The sequence below is a fragment of the Mesoplodon mirus genome (assembly GCF_964341445.2).
Source record: "Mesoplodon mirus genome assembly, chromosome: 7".
Taxonomy (NCBI): domain Eukaryota; kingdom Metazoa; phylum Chordata; class Mammalia; order Artiodactyla; family Ziphiidae; genus Mesoplodon; species Mesoplodon mirus.
In genome coordinates, this window is record NC_138983.1 from 11,021,414 (window position 1) to 11,039,690 (window position 18,277).

Here is an 18,277-nt window from a genome sequence, read left to right on the forward strand (position 1 = left end):
CAAAAGCAACTTTCAACCTTCCACTTACATCTTATTTGCTAACTTCCTATGGACCCAAGTAAGTCACATGACCAAAGTCAAGTCTAGGATTAAGGAGATCTCCTGTATGGAAATATAAATTTTCAAATGTTAGTATACAGGTGTCGCATAAAGCCTTGAGATTTAACGAGATCACTAAAGGAGAAAGAAGAGTTCCAGGAACTGAACCCTAGAATATTACAACTTTTAGAAAATCAGGCACGTTACGAGGAACCAGCAAGAGAAAACGAAAAAAGGACCACTCAGAAAGGTAGGAAAAAAACTCCATAGGGCTTCCCTGGTGGTGCAGTGGTTGAGAGTCCGCCTGCCGATGCAGGGGACACGGGTTCGTGCCCCGGTCCGGGAGGATCCCACATGCTGCGGAGCGGCTGGGCCCGTGAGCCACGGCCACTGAGCCTGCGCGTCCGGAGCCCGTGTTCCGCAACGGGAGAGGCCACAAGAATGAGAGGCCTGCGTATGGCAAAAAAAAAACAAAACCCAAAAAACAAACCAAAAAAACTCCATAAAAGGATGGCGTTTCAGCCAAGTAAAGTAAGTATTTGAGGAGAAAAGAGCAATCAATCATCAGGTGAAGTAAATGAGAATTTTAAATTCACAATGAAACCAGCAGTGTGGAAGTGACTTGTGATCTTGATAAGACCAGTTTCAGCGAAAGGGTGAGGGTATTCAAGCCTAAATAGAATAGTTTTAAGCCAGAAATGAGAAAACAGTTTTTAGCTGCAGGACATTGCTTCTGATATAATAACTAGGAAATGACACATTTTTTTATTTTTCTAATTTTTATTGGAGTATAGTTCATTTACAATGTTGTGTTGGTTTCAGGTGTACAGCAAAGTGAATCAGCTATACATATACATATATCCAGTCTTTTTTTAGGTTCTTTTCCCATATAGGTCATTACAGAGTATTGAATAGAGTTCCCTGTGCTCTACAGTAGATCCTTATTCGTTATCTATTTTATATATAGTAGTGTGTATATGTCAATCCCTAACTCCCAATTTATCCCTCCCCCCCCTTAGACTGGAAAACTGTGGAAGTAATGCAGACTGAATGAATTAGAGGTAGTAGAATGTGACCAATAAACAGATCTGTCCACTGTAATGGACAACAGAGGCAAACCCATCAGTGATCAACATATTAGCATTAGCAGAGGAAAAAAATGGAGGAAAAGATGTCATACTTAAGCCCATAGCTAAGGTGACATACTCTCTTTTTTCCCAACTTTATTGAGATATAATTGACAAACAAAAATTGTATATATATTAAGGTGAACAACAAGATGATTTGATATCCATATATATTATGAAATGATCACCATAATCAAGCTAATTAACATTTCCATCATCTCACATAATACTATTTTTTTGTATGTGGGGGGGTAACACGTAAGATCTACTCTTAGCAAATTTCAAGCATACAATACAGTGTTATTAACTAGAGGCACTATACTGTACATTAGATCCCCAGAATCTATTCACCTTATAGCTGAAAGTTTGTACCCTTTGTCCAACATTTCCCTTTTTCCCCCAATCCCCAACCCCTGGCAACCACCATTCTACCATCTGCTTCTATGACTTTGACTTTTTTTAGAGGCCACATACAAGTGATATCATACAGTATTTGTCTTTCTCTAATTTATTTCTTTTAGCATAATGCCTTCAAGGTCCATCCATTTAGTCACAAATAGTAGGATTTCCTTCTTTCTCATGGCTGAATAATATCACATTGTATATATATACCACGTTTTCTTTATCCATTCATCAGTTGACGGACACTTAGGCTGATGTCATAATCCTGGCCGTTGGCAACAACGCTGCTAAGAATGTAGGAGTACAGATGTCTCTGAGATATTGTAACTGTGCTTGTTTTTCAACCAAAGAATGGTTAATAGTTAAAGCTCAGGGGTTTGGTGGACTGGTTCCTGTTTCACTTTGAGTTTTTTGCTCTGTTTCTGCCTTTGTTCTTGTTTTTACAGAACTATATGACCACTGACCCATAGAACAGATATGCTGATATGGACAATGTAATGACCACACTCAAGTTCTAATATCAGCAAGGTACCTCATGATTAGTGTACACATCTCCGAAAATAGAAGAGCAGCCCACCCCCAGCAAGTAGCCTGCAGCCGTCTCCTGCTTCCCTTCTTATATAAATCCTGCTAACACTTGAAGAGTTGGGAGTGGGTTCTTTCGGGCAGTAGTCCATTTTCTCCCTAGCTTGTCGGCTTCCTTAAAATAAAGCTACTTTTCCTTTACCCAATGCTTGTTTCTCAGTATTGGTTTCTTGAGCAACAAGCAACAGAAACTGAGTTCCATCACAATACTGATTTCATTTCCTTTGGATATATACCCAGAATTGAGATTGCTGAATCAAAAAATAGTTCTATTTTTAACTTCTTAAGAAAATGCCATACTGTTTTTCATAATGACTGTACCAATTTACCTTCCCACCAACATGGCACCGGGGTTCCCTTTTCTTCAAATCCTCACCAACACTTGTTACTTCTTTTCTTTTTGACAATAGCCATCCTAACAGGCATGAGGTGATATCTCACTGTGGTTTTGATTTGCATTTCCCTCATGACAGTGATTTGAGCACCTTTTCATGTACTTACTGGCCATTTGTGTATCTTCTTTGAAAAATATCTGTTCAGGTCCTTTGCCTATATTCCAGGGGGATTATTTGGGTTTTTCGCTATTGATCTGTAGGAGTTCCTTATATATTTTAGATGTTAATACCTTATTAGGTATATGGTATCTAATAAATATTTTTCCCCATTCCCTAGGCTGCCTCTTTATTTTGCTGATGGCTTCCTTTGCTATGCAGAAGCTTTTCAGTTTGATATAGTCCCATTTGTTATTTTTGCTTTTGCTGTTTATGCTCTCAGTTTCATATCCAAAAAAAATCATTGCCAAGACAAATGTCAAGGAGCTTCTTCCCTATGTTTTTTGTACATGTCTGTTAGGTCTACTTATTAGTTTCATTTGGTGGTGTCACGTTTGCCTGCTTCTTTGTGAACACAAGTCTGTTTCCTTTGGTTTGCTTTCTCAATACAGTCCTCCTTGATGGCTCCACTGGCGTTGTACAACCTCCTACCTGGAACCCATAGTTTCTACATAGGAACTTTTGTCCATGGATGGCTGCTAAGATTACTATTGCTGTGGGGTTATATATGAGAGACCTCCTATTCCACCATCTTGCTGACCCAGAGCAAACATTGTAAAGCCAAACAGAGTATTCTCTAATAGTTTTTGGAAGAACTATGATAGACAATATTTCCTACATGTTGCATGTAGCATCCTTCCTGGCACACCCAAAATCCACATTTGATGTATATCTCTATGGTTTTCCTCCTGGGCTAGAAAACTCTCAGGGCATCTATCTTAGGAAAAAATCATAGGTCAAAACCCACTATGCTTAAAATAAAAAAAAATAATAAATTAAAAAAAAACACTATGCCAAAGACCTTCCCATGTGCCAGGCTCCCCCATCCTGCCTGTTCCAACTTCAGACTTCCAACTTCTACTTCCATTTTTATATGTTGTAAGCCCTTGCCCCCATCAAATCTAATCTCTCAGGAGACATAAATAAAATACAACCAAAGGGGAATGGGAAAGAGAGAACATTACTGAAAACAGTCATTCACATAATTTATTCTCATTGGGCTGAAGGCAAGTAGGGAATATGAATCCTAAAGTTTTGGGATGGGAAACAAAGAAAAATTATTTCCTCATTCTCCCTGACTATACCTTTCAAGTCTTCTTCCTGGTTTATTACGTTATTTGGACAAACACACTTGACCACACCTCCTGACATTACTCAATATTTGCTTGAGTGAAAGAGACTGAGGCAAACTGAAGGAGCAGCTCTCACTACCCTCTGTCCATCACCCAGTAAATAGCCAGCCATGTCCTCACCATTCCTGTACACTGTTGGAGAGATGAGACCATCACACCAGCTGCACCTACTGGGGTTGCTATTGTTTTCTCTTATTCCAAGTCAACTATGCCAGATCTGTGGTGAGTATGGTTTGACCTAAAATTGCTCTAGCATGATAGTCTGAAGGCGATTGACAGGGAGCTTTGTGTAGAGTTACCTGAGAAAAGACCCTATTCCAATTCTGTATGCTGTTGGGCTCTATGAGTAATGTAAAGGGTGGCAGGAGATGGTGAGGAAAGTTCCACAATGTACGTTGTTTTAAGAGGGATCATAGATTCAACATTAACCTGCCTAAGTCTTCTTCCTATGCTAAGATCCTTTCTACCACAATGGGCCTGCCCAGTAACTGTCTATTCTTGTTCATTTTCAGTGATAGAAAATTCATGACTCAGAAATTATTCAAGATCATGGAAAAGTATCTTTTGATTCTGAGATGCAATCTATTTTTCTGAAGTTCAACCTATGGGTTTTAGGTTAACTCCTTGTTTAACTACGAAGAAAAAAATAATGTTAATAATCTCTTTCAAATAACGAAGGCTGCTCTCTTTTCATTATTGAGTTCAGATATTCCAAGCTACACATCTTCTTCTTTTCAACTCTTCCCCACAGGACGTGGGTAGAAACCCATCATCTCTCCTCTGGGTGTAGGCTCCAGAGAGTATGTGATTCTATTTCAAAAATACTAACTAAGAGAAAGAAAAACTGGGTTCAGGTATAGTCTGACCCCTTAATAGCCAAATGATCCAATGTTTCTGAATTTTTTTACCTTCATCCATAAATGGAGGATAATCAGGGAAGGGTGTTGAAGCAGGTGATTTCTTAAAGTCCGGTATAGCTCACAGGTGCATGATTTCTCTATTATAAGTCTTTACCCTGGAACTGAGCTTCAAACCAGTCCAAAGATGGTGCCACAATGTGGTGTCAGCTGCGGCTACATCTTCCTGGTCTCTACAGCCCACAAGAAGCGATCCATCCCACAGCAGAAACACTAAAGTTCCGAATCTGCCACCTCTAATTGTTCTTCCTGGCCTGTCATTTCTTCTGTTGTATCCTAAGAACAGGGGGTCTCCATGGAGGCTTTGGAGTTTCATTCATTGTACACAATAATTAACTTTGTTTTTAGTGGTTAAGGAAGCTGATTTGAGCTGTTGACCAGGAGCTAAAAAGTCTATTTCAGTGCCAGAAAATCTGCTGAACTGGATGCTTCCACGAAATCTCAGAGGTGACTCACAATTGTCCAGTTGTGCCTGTAACAAACCATGACCCTTCTACAATCACTCCATTCAGATCTTCCTGACTCTCTCTTTTAAAGTGAAGAAAGGTGGACAAGGAAAATAACATTTCCTGGACTCTCTAAGTATAGTGATCCTTAGAAACTCGAGTTGAGCTAGAGGTAATAATATGTACAGTATTTTATAGTTTACTTAGAGGGTTTTTTTTGTCCAGTATCCATGGAGTAGGTGTTAATATACACCATTTCAACTGAAGTCAAGCAAGTTACATAACTTGGGACTTCCCTGGTGGGGCAGTGGTTGAGAATCCTCCTGCCAATGAAGGGGGCACAGGTTCGAGCCCTGGTCTGGGAAGACCCCACATGCCACGGAGCAACTAAGCCCGTGCACAACTACTGAAGCCTGCGCGCCTAGAGCCCATGCTCCACAACAAGAGAAGCCACCGCAGTGAGAAGCCAGAGCACCGCAACAAAGAGTAGCCCCCACTCGCTGCAACTAGAGAAAGCCCGTGTGCAGAAACGAAGACCCAATACAACCAAAAAAAAAAAAAAGTTATGTAACTTACCCCCAGTTATAAGTTAAGGAGCAAATAATCCACCCAAGGTCTGCCTGAACTCAGGGTTCATATTCTTCTCACTATTCCACAAACCCATGAGATAATCTGGAGATGGGTAGGATTTTCTTTTCTTTCTTTTTTTTTTTTTGCGATACGCAGGCCTCTCACTGCTGTGGCCTCTCCCGTTGAGGAGCACAGGCTCCAGACGCGCAGGCTCAGCGGCCACGGGTCACGGGCCCAGCCGCTCCGTGGCATGTGGGATCTTCCCGGACCGGGGCACAAACCTGTGTTCCCCGCATCGGCAGGCGGACTCTCAACCACTGCGCCACCAGGGAAGCCCGGGCAGGATTTTCTTAAGATTATGGTCATAGAATATTTAGAAATGTTTTCAGTGATAGTTAACTCTTCTTATTCTCCAGTTCCTGGGGGTCTGGATTCTCCTTTTATTTCCACAATGTAATGGGACTCCCTCCATCCTTGCCCCTGGGATTTGGACACGTCGAGGCTAAAACCAGAAGGTTTAAAGGGTCCATAACGCTGAATAATGATCTTGATGCCTGGCCAGTTGGGCAATCAGACAATGCAGCTTTAGGCTCAATCACCAATGACACGTAGAATTTTTGCCTTCTTTCTCTTCTCTCTTCTTCCCTTCAGCATTAACCCAAGTGAATTAGAAGAAGATGGAGAAGGAAATAACTGAATCTAGAAAGTAGATTGGGCTAGGCTCCAATTACCAAGGTCTCTTTAAGGACACCCTCCCTAGGCCTCAAATTAGGTAACGGTACTAGATCTACCAGGCAGGACGTATATTCTGCCAGGACACAATGGTAAGGCTGAATAGTTGTTAAAATAGTTAACACTTCCATGCTGGTTGGCAAAAAAGTAATACCTGGCAGAGCGGGGCTCCAGACCCACCTTTGTATTGTTACAGCAACACTGCCAGCGACTACTGGAAGGGTCTATGTCTGTGCCATATCTGTTACTAAACCTTTTAATATCATCCCTGTTCCTAGCCCTAATATTTCATGAGCGTGTGTTTCTTATTTCCTCCCTCCCTTGCCACAGAGGTAAGCAGAGAAAACTGCTCCTATCTAAATCCTCTAGTAAACACAATGGTAAATTCAAACTATGCCGAAGGAATCCAAAGTGCCAACATCCTGCTGACCCTCAGACTTGTTCAGATTCAGAACCAAAGGCTAGAACAACAGCTGACTCAACAAATTCAAGAAGATATGAAAAGGAGAGGTGAGTGCCTATATTCCCCGGAAGAGTTAGGAAAAGACTTACCTATCTATAAAGAGGATCTCCATTGAGTTCTAAAAATTGTGTGTCCAAAACATCCCTGATACATCAGTCTTAGCTGTAGAAAACTTGAGGTGAACAGGGGTAGATATAAAATGTCATACACATGAAACTTATTTAATGTTATAAACCAATATTACCTAAATTTTAAAAAAATCTAACACAAGTATGTAGTGGGGTTTTTTTTTGATAAAGTTCACATGAAATTCAAAAAAAAACTGAGATGACACAAAGGTACCTCAAAACATCAATCCCCTGCCACTTACTCTAGAGCTAGGCCTTCCTTCTTTGAGCCCTAAAAATCATATTCCTTCAAGAAGTTACAAGGAAAAGCAAAAGAAATTATAGACTCTCATCCATTAAGACTGCTATATGATATAGTTGAGTTCATGACCAGAGAGGGTGTGGACCACAACCAAGAAAGCTGACAGTAGAGAGGCAACCATAGAGCAACAGAGATGTGGACTGGGTTTGAGACCAGATTCCACTTTGAGCCTTTCTTTTCAATATCGAGCTTTAGCTTTCTAATGAGTATAAGGGGGAAATATACCACCCCTACCTACCTAACAATATTATTGTGAGAATTAGGAGCAGCCTGAGAGTTTGGACACTCTGTAAGGCAGAACATACAAGTCAATTATTCCTATCCAGGAAAGATGGCACCCACAAGGAGAGAAAATCCCAAGGCTTTATTATTTATCTATTTTTATTCTTTGTTCATTTTTATAAGGATTACATGATTCCAAAAAGAACCCATAATTTCATGGGAAAGATTAAGAGCTCACTTGCATTTATACAGTACTGCTAGAAAAGGCTGTTTTGGGGATAAAGAAGAGAACAATAAAATATTAGTAAAGAGTAGAACAGGAGAAAGGAGTGACAAGCAATATAAGTCTCAAGGAAGACAGGAGGCCAAAAAAATTATAAGCATGTACCTTGTTTAACTTGAATACTTTTCTTTTCAGAGTCAGAGATAACCTCAGGAGAGCTTGCCTTGGTTATCTTGGCTTTGGGAGCGTGTAATAACTCTGGTGAAGTGTTTATACGTGATGCTCGTCTGGTTAGCAAACTAGGAGAGAAATTCAAAGCAGAAATTGAGAATATGGGTGAGAATCAAATGTTCAGAGACCCTGGACATCCTTGTCTTCTCCTCCACTGATTCAGAACTGTATGAAGTTTCCCCCTACTTTTTCCATCTCCTCTTCACTTCATTCATCCCACTATACCTTTGAAGATCACTTTCCCTTCTTCCTTCTTTCAACATGCATCTTGAGTTTTCTTTTCCAATATGTTCAACTGAGCATTGACCTTACGTAGGATGATGAATGCACACACCAACACACAAACATACAGGTCACAGTTCTCTAGTCCTCCAGAAGCTTGGCATTTAGACAAATTACACCAGAAATAGCTGAGCAATACGAGACACTGTGTCACAAGTATCAAAGCATATACATATGATTCTATAATATTACAAGAGTTAAAGATGGCAAAAAGTAGTTTATCGCTGGGAAAAATAGGTTGACCATCACGGCTGCTAGTGAGGTATATTTGTGCATTCTAGTCCTAACTATGTAACCACCTGAACATCAGGATAGTATTTTTTTTAAATTTTTATTGGAGTATAGTTGATTTACAATGTTGGGTTCATTTCAGGTGTACAGCAAAGTGAATCAGTTATACATATACATATATCCACTCTTTTTTAGATTTTTTCCCACATAGGTCATTACAGAGAATTGCCCTGTGCTATACAGTAGGTTCTTATTAGTTATCTATTTTATATATAGTGCTGTGTATATGTCAGTCCCAATCTCCCAATTTATCCCACCCCCCCTTATTCCTTGGTAGCCATAAGTTTGTTTTCTACATCTGTGACTCTACTTCTGTTTTGTAAATAAGTTCATTTGTACCTTTTTTTAGATTCCACATATAAGCGATATCATATGACAGTTGTCTTTCTGTGTCTGACTTACTTCACTCAGTATGACAATCTCTAGGTTCATCCATGTTGCTGCAAATGGCATTATTTTGTTCTTTTTTATGGCTGAGTAATATTCCATTGTATATATGTACCACATCTTTATCCATTCCTCCACTGATGGACATTTATGTTGCTTCCATGTCCTGGCTATTGTAAATAGTGCTGCAATGAACATTGGGGTGCATGTATCTTTTCAAATTATGTTTTTTTTCTGGGTATATGCCTAGAAGTGGGATTGCCAGGAGTACTTTTTATACCTTTAGTGCTGAATCTCCTCAATTATAAAATGAAACGAGTTGAGTTGAATTTGGTGGCCCTTAAGAACCTTTAAATTTCTCAAGTTTGCCGATTCTATGAGCAATATCTCCCCTCTCTTATTCACCTCTCTTTAAATGTAAAGAAATGGAGATAAAGTAAGTAGAAATAAGTTTAAAATGTACTATTCCAGTACCACTTCCGTGAATAAGGCATTTCTTTTCTCTCTGCCAGAAACACACAGAGACAATCCACTGACTAACTATTACCAGCTCAGCCTGGCCCTCTTGGCCTTGTGTCTGTTCAATGGGAACTACTCAATCACCAACGTTGTTCCTTACTTCACTCCTGAAAATAAAAACTATTATTTTGGTGGCCAGTTCTCAGTAGGTGAGTCATTTAAACCCAATTCCCTTGGTTTCAAGGACATAGGCACCAATAGGCCTTGCCCTTTGAATTTTTCTACCAGTAAGTACTTGAATCTTTTCTATCCTCTTTACCCTAGTCTCCTCAGAAGAGAATTTTTGTTTAGAAGAATGGATACTGAGTAGTATTTAAGCCTCTTTATAGATGTGCAGTATAGTAGAAAGACGTGGTTCCTACTCACACTTTCCTTTGAGTAACCAACGGATGTTAACTCTTGACTTTAATTTTCCCATCTTTAAAATGAGGATAGATCATGAGACTCTTCAGATAAGACATCTTAGGAAGTATAAATATTAGAGAAAGGGAATGCAGTGGAATTCATTTATCTCAACCCTGCATCTTTCTCTAATCTACTGGGACCATTTGGATGTGCGGGATTACTTGAATAATACAACCTCTCCAGTGGTCAGGCCCAATATTTTGATCAATAAAGTGTGTATCCACCATGGAGAAGGACCAGAAATTTCCCACTGGATCAGCTTACACATCCAAAAAGAAGTCCCCTTTAGACAAGTGGTGTTGTTGCTCAGTCCCTAGGGGCCCAGATCCACAAGCTCATTTTTCTCCAAGAAGTTCAAAGAAAACCACCATTCAGTGTCTCAGGATAGTAAGGAGAAAGTGAGCTTCTTCACTCCTTCTTCTATGAGAGAGGGAAGGCACCATGCCTAAAGAACATGGAGGAAACCAAGTAACGAGCCAGAAAAAAAATACCTTATCCTCCATTCTTCCAATCTCTTGCCTCCTCCTCCCCATTAAGTAGGTTTACTGAATAAACTGCTCTCAAGCGCTATTTCTTAATCAGTCTAATGGAAACCTTGGAACTTTACAAAGACATATTTGCTTGGAATATTATCCTGGGTTTTCTCAATTTCTTTGCCAATATGGCAAAGATGAGAAAAAAGATGAGAACAACCAGTATGTAAAAGCAGACCATTCATGTGTTTGCACCTACAAATCCATGTGTTTCTATGACCAAGATGTGAGCTTCTGAGTACAAGGTACATGGCTATTCAACATAAGGAAGGAATCTTGCAATATTTGAGAGGTTAGTGCCAGAGGGATGACTGCTGTACCTTGAAATTCTTCTCTCCCATCATTCACGAGCATGACCAACCATCCCAGTTTGTCCAGATTTGTCCTGTTGTTAGTACTGAAAGTCCCACATACCAGGAAACTACTCAGTCCAGGGTGCACCAGGATGGTTAGTCACCCTATCACCAGTGTTTTGCTTCCTGACAGATACTGGAGCAATGGCTGTTCTTGCTCTAACCTGTGTGAAGAGGAGTATGGAAAAGGAGAAGATTGAAGCAGATATAAAGGATTTAAACAAAACCAATGTTTATATAACATCACTGGTAAATAAGATTCTGTCTGCAAAAAATGATGGTCTCTTTGGAAACATATTCAGCACAGGAGAAGCTATGCAGGTAAGTCAGAGCGTAAACCAGGAGACAGAGAATGGATTCATGGAGGAAAGCAACATCCTCATCCTCCCTTACTGGCCTCCTAAAGACTTATTATTCATTCTGTTTCCTATACTGACTTTGATTCTACTCCTGTGATTCCCCTCCCCTGCCTGAAATGTATTCTCCTCACCTTTACCTTTCCATATCTGATGCTTCTATGAAGCTCTTCCTGACTACATTTAAGAAATTCTAAAGCCTGCTACAATCTGTCTTGTTGTTTCATCACATGCAGTTTCACACTTCACCATATACCATTGTTTGGCGTTTCACCTTACCTCCCAAATTAGGTTACTGGTATGGAAATAATAAGTGGTAGTGGCAGCTGGTATTTATTGACACTAAGTCATTAATGCACAACCACCCAGTGAAGAAAGAATTATTACCTCTATTTCCTAGGAAGTAATAACAATGAGTGTGAATCATGGAGTACCGGTAACTTGCCTAATAGTACAAAGCCAAAGAGCGATGCAGATCGGGATAGGACTGAAACAATTGGTTTCAAAACTCATACTCAATGCCAACACTATCCTGTATATGTTCCTTGAAGACTGAGAATTTATTCCTGCATTTACTCACTGATCTACTCAACTCTAAGAGGTAGATACAAGAGGAGATGAAGAAAGGTTTATAGAAAAAAAAAAAAAGATTTCACCGAGTCTTTGGTATGAATTTGGGTCTGCTAGGCTGACTCAGAGTGAGAGGACTTTCAAAGGGAGAGAAGAAGCAAGGACAAAGGACAAAGGCACAAAAGAACATTCCATATTTTAGGAAGATCAAAATGTTCAGCACAAGGTGCTTGGGAAAAATTACAAGATGAGGCTGATGATGTAAGCAAGGGTCCAATCATAAAGAGTGTTTATATTGTTGTTACTGTTCACACTTGATAAGTTTGAAATTAATATAAAACCGTGGTTTCCCATTCTGGCTGCACATCTGAATCACCTGGAGGAGCTTTTATAAAATACTAATGTTTACACTCCACACCAACCAGTTAATACAGAAATTTAGGGGTGGAACATGGGCCTTGGTCTTGTTTAAAAACCCTACAGGTGGTATTCATTCACAGCAGGACCAAGAGCTGCTTACCTACCAGACAGTTTATAAGAGAAGATATAATAGGATGAGGTTTTTTTTTTTTAATATCCCACAAATGCTGGTTGACTACTTGGTTATCTTTAAGAGTCTTCAAGAAAAAATGAAAAGGAGAATGGTCCTTCCTTGAGAAACCACAGAGCAACATCTTCACGTTTAGTCCATTTTAGTCCTTGTCTTACTCGCTCTAATACCCTCTTAATTTTTCCTACCCTGTAATGCTGCCCCTTCAGTCCAGTTTATATCTGCTGCCTGGATAGTTTCTGTTCAAGAACCTGTTAGACGTCCCACTGTCAAGCAAATGATGGCAGACACCGCACCGTGAAATTCAAGAGTCTACCAATCTGGTCTCAACCTCCTTCTCCGGGCTGTCCTTCCACAATTGCCCTGAGTGTTCCCTCGACACCAGTTCTCCTAAGCCAGGAGGAATCCTCTGGGGATTTTACTAAAACGCAGATACTCTCATCATGGCCAGGCCAGGCTCTGGCCACTCCTACTTTATCCCTTTTGGTCAGGTTGTTGCCTCCTCATGTCACCTACTGAAATGTCATCATACCACCAAGCCTATTCAAGTACTGCCTTCTCCACCAAGCCTTTCTTCAGTCTCGCTAAATGTTTATGAGCTCTTCCTCTTTGGAAAGGCCATGCTGCTAGATGCTTCTCTTAGGGCATTCATCGTAGGGACTCCTTTACAAGAATCTGTTCACACTATTTATGGATTGCCTCCTATATGACAAGTACTGTTTCAGCATCAGTGATACAAGAGTAAATACGGGGCTTCCCTGGTGGCACAGTGGTTGAGAGTCCACCTGCCGATGCAGGGGACACGGGTTTGTGCCCCGGTCCAGGAAGATCCCACATGCTGCCGAGCGGCTGGGCCTGTGAGCCATGGCCGCTGAGCCTGTGCGTCCGGAGCCTGTGCTCTGCAACGGGAGAGGCCACAACAGTGAGAGGCCCGTGTACTGCCAAAAAAAAAAAAAAAAGAGTAAATACGGTAGAGAAAGTCTGTTCTCATTGACGCTATGAGAGTTTGTGTGATTTAACAATTCCCACCTCCCCACCCAAACTAGCTTATAAGCTTCTTGATGGTGGGAAAGGTATTTTAGTGGTCTAAGGTGGTTCCTATGTAGTCAATGTCCAATAAAGATTTACTAAATTAGATGCAGGCTTTCCCGTTATGTGAAGTTTCTCTCATTTATTCTCATTCTCTCTCTCTCTCTCTCACGTTAGGCTCTGTTTGTCTCATCAAACTATTACAAAAATAAAGGGAATTGCCAAGAAACTCTGCACACAGTACTTCACAACATTTTTCAGGGAGCATTCCATCTGCCAATTGCTGCAGCCCAGATCTTACCTGCCCTGATGGGAAAGACCTACTTGGATGTCAACAAAAACTGTTCTTGTGCCTGCAGTCCAGGTATAGCACTAATGAGCAAACTGTTTTGCCTTTCAGCATAACACCCAAAGTGTGTGAGACTTAGGTTTCCTCAGGGACCAAAAGTGACCAGTTAAACCTCTAAAGCATAACAGTTCCCAGACAGAACTCAGAACTCAGTCCTCCATATGTGATCATAACCACCTGAGGATTTGTCCTTAACAGAGTAGTAGATACTGTTCTTGGTTCAAACACTGATGAACAAGGTAGAGTTTATTAAAGGACGTCTATCTCCAAAGGGATGTTTTCTGACTGCTGGATAGAGATTTTCTGAGCATCATTCCTGTCCTAAAAAGTATGGTGTCTCTGACTTTTCATTATGCTCAATGAGTGGTCCCTCAGAGACATAAGACATTAATGTGGAAAGAATATGGCAGTATTATAAGAAAATTGCAGCATGAATCATTAATCAAACAACTGATTTTGCAACAACGTCAAAGAAAGAAGATTTTTCCTTCTATCTATCTTGTTCATTTCTGGTTCAGGCACATGTAGGTTTAGGGATCTCAGACAAAATGTTTAACTTCTAAGCCTCAGTTTTCTACTATAAGAAATGCAAATGATAATAGTATGTAACATAGGTATTTGTAAGGACTGAAGGAGAAAATCCATGTAAAATGATTAGTACAGTGCCTGGCACATAATGTTTTCAATAAATGTTAAGAAATAAAAAGGCCAGGGATTGGGAAAAAATAGGGGAAGGGCACTAAGAAATATAAATTTCCTGTTGTACAATAAATAATTCATGGGAATATAAAGTACAGCATAGAGAATATAGTCAATAATATTGTAATAACTTTGTATGGTGACAGATGGTTACTAGACTTTCCATGGTGATCAATTCGTAATGAATATAAATGTCGAATCATTGTTTTACACCTGAAACTAACATAATATTGTATGTCAACTATACTTCAATAAAAAAATTAAAAGGCAAAAAAAAAAAGGGGGGTTGGGGAGCATTATTGTATGCTGCACCAAAGCAAAAAAAAAAAATCAGGAGCCTCTGTGGGAAATGGTAGATGGGGCAATTGAATTGCTGAAACAGCTGGAAATTGATGCAGGCACAAGCCTGCACAAGCTGGTGAGTATGTGGTTTTAATTTGTACTTTAGTCATATGAGAGATCTGCCCCTCGATTGCTGACCCTTGCTCCTTGTACAAACCTTCCTCTGCATAAAGGGAAAGAATCGTTGCATAGGGGTTGGAGAGGTGTGCAGACTCTAACATCATTTTTATTATTCCTTATAATAATTCTTTTCTGCCTTTCTGTCTCTGCCAGATAAATTCAACATCTCCACTGATGAGCCTGTATCTGTGACACCTACTCTCTCACCCTCGAATATTTCAGTCAATTACTCTGTGCAAATCAATGAAATTTTCAATTCTACCGAAGTCACCGTGAGAAAGGGTTCTGTCTTCCTCGATGTGATGAAGGCAGCTCAGAAACAAAATGAGGCTGCATTTCGGTATGTCTGTACATAACCTAAGGTTAAGGAATTTAATGTGATTATGACTCAGCAAGAATACACCTGCACCTGAATACAATGTACATTTAAAACACCTCTCAGTCAGTACTTTTGCTGTTCACCAACATCGCACGGCCGGGGTTAAAAAAAGGGAGGTGAGGGGCTTCCCTGGTGGCGCAGTGGTTGAGAGTCCGCCTGCCGATGCAGGGGACGCGGGTTCGTGCCCCGATCCCGGAGGATCCCACATGCCGCGGAGCGGCTGGGCCCGCGAGCCATGGCCGCGGAGCCTGTGTGTCCGGAGCCTGTGCTCCGCAACGGGAGAGGCCACAGCAGTGAGAGGCCCGCGTACAGAAAAAAAAAAAAAAAAAAAAAAAAAAAAAAAAAAAAAGGGAGGTGAAATTTTTCCTCTTCTAGCATGTAGTAAGTATTAAATTATTGTTCACTGAATAGACAAATAAGTACCAGGGATCCCTCTTCTGTCAGTAAAACTCCTTCAATAAATAGAACCTCTTAAGTCAGACATTTCGTGTCTGGAACAGTGGTTCTTAACTATTTTTGAATCACTGACCCCTTTGAAAGTCAGACGAGTGGGATTCTCATCCCAGAAAAAGGAATATACACACAAAATGTGTCATTTTAAAAAATTTTTATTTTATATTGGAGTATAGTTGATTAACAATGATGTGTTAGTTACAGGTGTACAGCAAAGTGATTCAGTTATACCCATAAAAGTGTCCATTCTTTTAAATTGTTTTCCCATTTAGGTTATTACAGAATATCGAGCTGAGTTCCCTGTGCTATACAGTAGGTCTTTGTTGGTTATCTATTTTAAATATAGTAGTGTGTACATGTCAATCCCAAACTCCCAATCTATCTCCCACCCCCGCTACCCTTTACCCTTTACCCCTGGTAACCGTAAGTTCATTCTCTAAGTCTGTGAGTGCAAAACTTGTCATTTATGTTTTTTTACATGTGCGTTTTTTTAAATTAATTAATTATTTTTTGGGGGCTGTGTTGGGTCTTCATTGCTGCATACGGGCTTTCTCTAGTTGCGTCAAGTGGGGGCTTCTCTTCGTTGTGGTGCGCTGGCTTCTCATTGCAGTGGCTTCTCTTGTTGAGGAGCATGGGCTTTAGGTGCGCGGGCTTCAGTAGCTGTGGCATGTAGGCTCAGTAGTTGTGGCTCGTGGGCTCTAGAGCACAGGCTCAGTAGTCGTGGCGCGTGGGCTCTAGAGCACAGGCTCAGTAGTTGTGACACACGGGCTTAGTTGCTCCGTGGCATGTGGGATCTTCCCAGACCAGGGATTGAACCTGTGTCCTCTGCATTGGCAGGCAGATTCTTAACCACTGCACCAGCAGGGAAGTCCCCAAAACTTGTTATTGAAATCAGAGGTTTTACAAATGCCCAGAAACTTTTCCATGCCTCCCCCACCTTTCAGGAGGTTCATGGACTCCTAGATTAAGGTTCCCTGACCTAGAGAGTTCAAATATTAAAATTAAGATATTGACTTTGCCTCTGAAAAATATGGCTTATTTGGCTCCTTAAACCTAACTGACAGTAGCTTATTGTGTTTAATAACATGCTGTAAGATGCAACAGAGAAAATCGTATATATATGAAAATATATGTCTATGTGTATATATATAACTATAAAGCCTGCTTTCAAGTGTTCCCAGGAAGGTAGAGAAATGTGAGTAAAACATGTGAAAAAGACACTGACTGTGTCACTGTGTAATAAACAGGTATGAATTACTAAATTATCCTTTCCTGCTCCTCTTTCCTAAGTGCCTCTAGGACAACCAATTAACACTTTCTTGTACTGCTTTAGTGTCTTCCTCAGTTACTGTCTTGGGTAGAAGATTCAAAATTGTTGATGGCCAAGTGTCTACTATGGCAGGAAGGAGGGGCAGAAACCAGGGGAATCATTTATCTAATGTTGCATGGATTGTAGAGGGCCTGCATCAGAATGACCTGGAATGTTGATAAAATGTGCAGATTCCTGGTCCCAGCCCAGACCGACAGAATCAAGGTATCTGGGGATAGGGCCAGGAGATCTGTGTATTTTGAAGCATCTTCAAGTGATTCTTAGGTATGTTAAAGTTTGAGAAACGCCCATGGAGAGTTGCCTTTGACCATTCTAAGTTCCTGTAACCCACTCACTGTCCCCCACAGTTTCAAAATGGAGGACAGCCTATGGGGGCCCTACATCACCTCTGTTCAGGGCATAAGCGCCAGCAATAGTGACAGAACCTACTGGCAACTTCTGAGCAATGGCCAACCACTGAGCCAAGGTAAGGGAGAGTACGACAAACAACGCTACAGAGTGAGATGCCCAAAGCACTGAGGTGTGAGGGTGTAAGCTTTGGCGGGGAATGTGCCAAGGAGTTGGGAGAGCCATACCCATTATCTGATGATTTGGTGGTCAAATCATTTGACCCACTTCTTCTTCTTCCTTTTCAGGAGCTGGGAGTTATGTTGTCAAAAATGGAGAATATTTGGAGGTTCGTTGGAGCACATACTAATAAACCCAAACCATCCTCAGCTGGGTCTAACCCTTTTGTAGTGAGATTCCACGTGGAAATTGATCTTACACCTTCCTTTTCACTTATCTCGATCCCAATAGCATAGTCAATAACCTCTAATTCTCTCTTTGCATGTTCAATAAAAGATCAACAACTATACAAAAAGAGCATGTTCTAATAATTTCATAGCAAAAGAGAATTACTATTAGAGAGAAGACTACCTCAGGAGGAAACAAAGTGAAAGAGATTAGACCCACTTGTCTAATAAACTGAGTTCTACTCAAGGTTCCCCTGCTAACTATCTGGTTGACCTTGGGCAACTGGGGAAAATGGAGATAAAGTTCTAGGTCTAATGGTGCAGCAGCAACCAATGAGATCAAGGAGAAAGTTCGTAGGGAGACTGAGCTCTCTAAGACCCAGATGCAAGGGAGGAACTGAGTGGACATATTGGCCTCATACAGGCAATGGGTAGAGAGAAAAATATTGCCCTTGGAGAAAGGGTGAAATGTGAGGTTTACACATAAAAGTCAGTCCACAAAGTTTGAGGAACACTTTCATCCCCT

The 18,277-nt window shown here is 40.7% G+C and overlaps 1 protein-coding gene and 1 long non-coding RNA gene across 2 annotated transcripts in view; one reads left to right on the forward strand and one right to left on the reverse strand.

The window, feature by feature from the left end:
• LOC309807752 overlaps nucleotides 1-11,001 on the reverse strand; it is a 51,043-nt gene extending 40,042 nt beyond the window's left edge. Inside the window, exons 1-2 of the long non-coding RNA XR_014294667.1 lie at nucleotides 10,808-11,001; nucleotides 8,005-8,138 (exon numbers count right to left, since the gene is read on the reverse strand). This is a non-coding gene — a long non-coding RNA (uncharacterized lncRNA). The remainder of the gene's footprint in view (nucleotides 1-8,004; nucleotides 8,139-10,807) is intronic.
• TCN1 (transcobalamin 1) lies at nucleotides 3,948-17,714 on the forward strand (the record flags this gene model as incomplete). Its single annotated transcript, XM_082627615.1, has 9 exons — nucleotides 3,948-4,059; nucleotides 6,833-7,012; nucleotides 8,035-8,175; nucleotides 9,543-9,698; nucleotides 10,974-11,161; nucleotides 13,523-13,709; nucleotides 15,009-15,195; nucleotides 17,365-17,483; nucleotides 17,653-17,714. The coding sequence occupies 9 exons, from the start codon at nucleotides 3,948-3,950 to the stop codon at nucleotides 17,712-17,714; spliced, it is 1,332 nt and encodes a 443-aa protein (XP_082483741.1).
• Nucleotides 17,715-18,277: the final 563 nt, after the last annotated feature.